This window comes from Atta colombica, unplaced genomic scaffold, assembly GCF_001594045.1.
Source record: "Atta colombica isolate Treedump-2 unplaced genomic scaffold, Acol1.0 scaffold126, whole genome shotgun sequence".
In the NCBI taxonomy this organism is placed as follows: domain Eukaryota; kingdom Metazoa; phylum Arthropoda; class Insecta; order Hymenoptera; family Formicidae; genus Atta; species Atta colombica.
Genome location: NW_017259213.1, coordinates 5,388,568 through 5,392,457, shown reverse-complemented (window position 1 = coordinate 5,392,457; position 3,890 = coordinate 5,388,568). Strand labels below are relative to the sequence as shown.

General features: G+C 39.4%; 2 protein-coding genes across 6 annotated transcripts in view; one reads left to right on the top strand and one right to left on the bottom strand.

The window, feature by feature from the left end:
• LOC108684075 (chymotrypsin-2-like) overlaps nt 1-332 on the bottom strand; it is a 5,725-nt gene extending 5,393 nt beyond the window's left edge. Inside the window, exon 1 of the mRNA XM_018188124.1 lies at nt 115-332. The gene's annotated coding sequence lies outside the window, so the exon portion shown is untranslated. The remainder of the gene's footprint in view (nt 1-114) is intronic.
• A 134-nt stretch (nt 333-466) lies between these two features.
• Nucleotides 467-3,552, top strand: LOC108684073 (zinc finger protein OZF-like). 5 transcript variants are annotated; one of them, XM_018188120.1, is made up of 4 exons: nt 467-929; nt 1,227-1,304; nt 1,387-1,539; nt 1,860-3,552. In XM_018188120.1, the coding sequence occupies exons 2-4, from the start codon at nt 1,242-1,244 to the stop codon at nt 3,375-3,377; spliced, it is 1,734 nt and encodes a 577-aa protein (XP_018043609.1). In that variant the 5' UTR covers nt 467-929; nt 1,227-1,241; the 3' UTR covers nt 3,378-3,552. The 5 variants fall into 5 exon arrangements, with proteins under 5 accessions (XP_018043609.1, XP_018043608.1, XP_018043611.1 ...); XM_018188119.1 differs by having other exon boundaries at nt 1,839-3,552; XM_018188122.1 differs by lacking the exon at nt 1,227-1,304 and having other exon boundaries at nt 1,839-3,552.
• The last annotated feature ends 338 nt before the right edge of the window (nt 3,553-3,890 follow it).

Below are 3,890 nucleotides of genomic sequence, written 5' to 3'. Positions count from 1 at the left end.
TATATATATATATACATATATATACATATAAAGAAATAATGCTTATTAATTTTATATTATCTATCTCTCAGTACGAAACAATTACTTAATAAAAAATCTCGATTATAAATTTACCCGTCTGCTCCTTTTCATACGCGTTTCAATATAATGCCACCGTCGTAACTCTATGCGTTCCTCTATTGCGTAAAGATGTGCATCTTATTTGACAAGAACTCAACTAAAACCTCGAGACCGATTCTTGATATTCCGCATCAAGTATTGAAAGAGTGTACATTCTTCACACACGTTTGCTTAACTTGTGCACATCATTGTCAAGCGCGCGCATAAACAGCAACGTGCGCAGCGCTGCGAGATGCGTGTGATGTGCGTGCGCGCGCACACGCGTGAGCGCTACGTAACCGCCGCCGCCGTGACGTATGTACGCAGCACGTATCGTATATGTGCATACTACATACGTACACTCGCGACGCGACGTCAAGCGGTCGAGTTCCATCCGTCCTATACGTGTTCGTACGCACGCGCACACGTCATACATGTGCGTGTGTATGTGACGCGCGCGAGCGCGCGTGCGTTTTGTGCAACGTTACGTTATCTACTCCAGCCAACGCGTAGCGCATCGCCTGCCTCGTCGATTTTCTTGTCAGCAGAGAAGGAGAGAGAGAGAGAGAGAGAGAGAGAAAGAGAGAGAAAGAAAGTTCGTCGTCGCGTTCGCGCGTCACCTGCATCTCACGATCTGCTCACGATCGGATCGGTATCGAGTAAAATCCAAGGAGAGAACGATCTAAACGATTCGTAACTGCGGCGAATCGACTGCTTCGAGCCGCGGTGCAATTATCTCAGCGGCGCCGTGAACAGGTTGAAGGAGCGGCGTCGACCCTGTGCTGAACCTGTATTTTTGTACTCCATGGAAGGGCCATGTAACCTATGCTGTGAGTATAGACTTAGGTAATTACGATTCGCGCCTTCGACTGAATCTCCCGGAACGCTGCAACAGGTTCGCGACCGACGCGACAGGCGAAGCCTCGACACAGACTCGCGGAAGCCGCGTTCCGGGAGGTTATGAGAAAACGTTCCCTAATGTAATTTCTGGCTGCACCCATCGTGTACAAAGCTTTTTCCTTGTCTCTCTTTATCTGAGTTTATTTTTTTTTTCTTACTTTCTTTATTAGATATTGTGTGTTGATTGCATTATAAAATGTAAGCAAATAAATTGATTTCACTTTCAGAGTGAAGTGTAGCAAATGGAAGGTTTTAAGGTGAAAGATGAACCGATGGATGCATTAGCCATAGACAGTCAGGTTATGGTAAACTTTTTGTATGAAACAGCAGCAGGTATATGGCATACTGCTGGCGCTGTCCAGAGTCTAACGTAACGATTACTTTAAGGATGAGAACATTGTGAGCGTCGTGCTTAAGGAGGAACCAGGCGACAGAACATTTGATCCAGACTACATGGAGGATATTTGCTCAGGTACTTTCGAGAAGGGCACTCTGTTTTTGCCTATCGAAAATAATGAGGTGGATTTCTCCAATGAAATGGTAAGTATATAACAATTATAACTTTAGCCATAATCTTTTTGTATAGTTTTATATCTGCTGTAGATTCTAAATTTTGAAACATCAACTGCTTAATAAAAGTACTTGCTTTTATGATATTGGCTGCATTCAACAAAAAAAGCAGCTTTGCAATTATAAAATTCTTTAACATAATAATTGGCCCTTAATTCCTACTAGATCTAAATGTGTAAATCAATTATATTAAAGAATCTTACAACAGTTGTAAAGCTGCTTTTTCTGCTGAATACAGTCATACGTTATGTTACAATATCTTTTTCTAGGAGCTTTGTGAATTTTTACAGGTGAAGTTAGAATTGGAAGGAGAATCGACCAGTCACCAGAACTGGTCGCAAATAGCAAATACTAATTTATGCGACAAAGAGGATGTGATGCAACGATGCTTGACTAATACAAATTTTATACAAACACAAGACTCCGATAAGCATCATGGATTCTGTCAAAATGGGCAACAACCAAAATTCTACAAAATTCAATGCTCAATGTGCAAGAAATGGTTTCTGAATAATGATTCCATGGTGACGCATCTAAAGACGCACTGTAGTGGAAATCAATGTGAGGTCTGTCAACAAAATTTTACTGACAACTCTAGCCTGCATGCCCACATGTTAACTCACGTTGGAATGAGTCCATTAGAGTGCAACATCTGTCAAAAAAGATTCGCTTATAAATGGAGCTTAAGAAGCCACATGCAATTACATGTATTAGATAAACCTTACGATTGTGATGCATTGCAGCAGGCTTTTATGAAACGAGCTGGTATGAATGAACAGATAATGCCAATGGAAGACAGGCCCTTTGAATGTGATGTGTGTCACATGACGTTTAAGGAGAAAATTAATTTGAATCGACACATGACCAATCACACGAATGCAGACAAACCCTATAAATGCACGATTTGCTTCGAGGCGTTCAAAGAGAAGGCGAAATTGAACATGCATTTGCCACTCCATACGGGAAACAAACATTTCAAGTGTACATTGTGTCATAGATCGTTCGCCCAAAAAACCGCGCTCAACAATCATATGTTGGCGCATAGCGGTGAGAAACCACATGCGTGTAACATTTGTGAAAAAACGTACAAGAGAAAATCAGAATTAATTAGGCATACTATGGTTCACACTGGTGAGAGACCATATGAGTGTAAAGAGTGCTTAATGACTTTTCGAGAAAAGGCCAAATTGAATTCCCATATGTTGGTCCACACGGGCGAGAAACCGCACGAGTGTCACATCTGTCACAAGGCATGCGCAAGAAAATCGGATTTGAACAGTCATATGTTATTACACACTGGTGGGCAATATGATTGCAAAGTTTGCGACAAAATCTTCACCAGGAAATCGGATCTGAATCGACATACTCTAATACACACCGGTGAGAAACCGTTTGCGTGCAATATGTGCGACATGGCGTTCAGGGAGAAGACGCGATTAAACTCGCACATGATCATACATACAGGCGATAAGAGACACGCGTGTCACATCTGCCAGAAAACATTCAAGGAAAAGTCATCGTTGAGGAAACATATGTTAAGTCACACTGGTGACAGACCGTACGAATGTTATGTGTGTCACAAAGCTTTCACGCAGAAGACCACGTTAAACAGCCACATCCTGATTCACGCCGGTGAGAGACCATTTGAATGTAGTACTTGTCAAAAAATATGCAAAGATAAAGCAGCATTGAAAAAGCACTTATTGGTGCACGTTAACGAAAAAACTCACGAATGTCTTATTTGTATGAAAAAATTCGCCCATAAAACAGCATTAAATAGTCACCTATCCTCAAATCACATATCCTAACTACACGGATCTAGTCTATTACGGCTTTCTGTTTCTTTACATTGAGCACCGTATGTTTGTAGTTGTATAGCATATTTCCATGATTACACCTATATCTGTTTTATATGCCAATAGGTCTGATAAAGTCGTATTTTTTCCTGTGTATGGACAAATAATAAATTAATTTCTAAGTAAATTGATAACAATAAGTCACTTAATGCTCCTACCTGAAAGATGAATAAAATCGCTAAGATGTTTAAAATCCATCGTATATGCTATCTAAGAATCAATACATTGTGAAAGCATTAAATCTACAAACTATTAAATTTAATATTTAAGAGATACGAAAAACTTTAAAAGAAAAAAAATAAAAAAAACAAATAAAATAGACAAATGGAAATTAGAAACAGATGTTCACATAAATGCTGCACATAAAGATGTGCACATAAAGATATTAGAGTGACTGTTACTGAAATCTTTTTAATTTGGAAAAAACAAAATATAATAATAAGAAATCATAATAGAATTAATATA

What these genes read in the sequence shown, in the direction of transcription:
- LOC108684073 (XM_018188119.1), top strand. Translation starts at nt 1,242, where the DNA reads ATGGAAGGTTTTAAGGTGAAAGATGAACCGATGGATGCATTAGCCATA. An exon ending in CCATAGACAGTCAGGTTATG is followed by an intron (nt 1,305 to 1,386) that starts GTAAACTTTTTG and finishes GATTACTTTAAG; the next exon opens with GATGAGAACATTGTGAGCGT. An exon ending in TGGATTTCTCCAATGAAATG is followed by an intron (nt 1,540 to 1,838) that starts GTAAGTATATAA and finishes ATCTTTTTCTAG; the next exon opens with GAGCTTTGTGAATTTTTACA.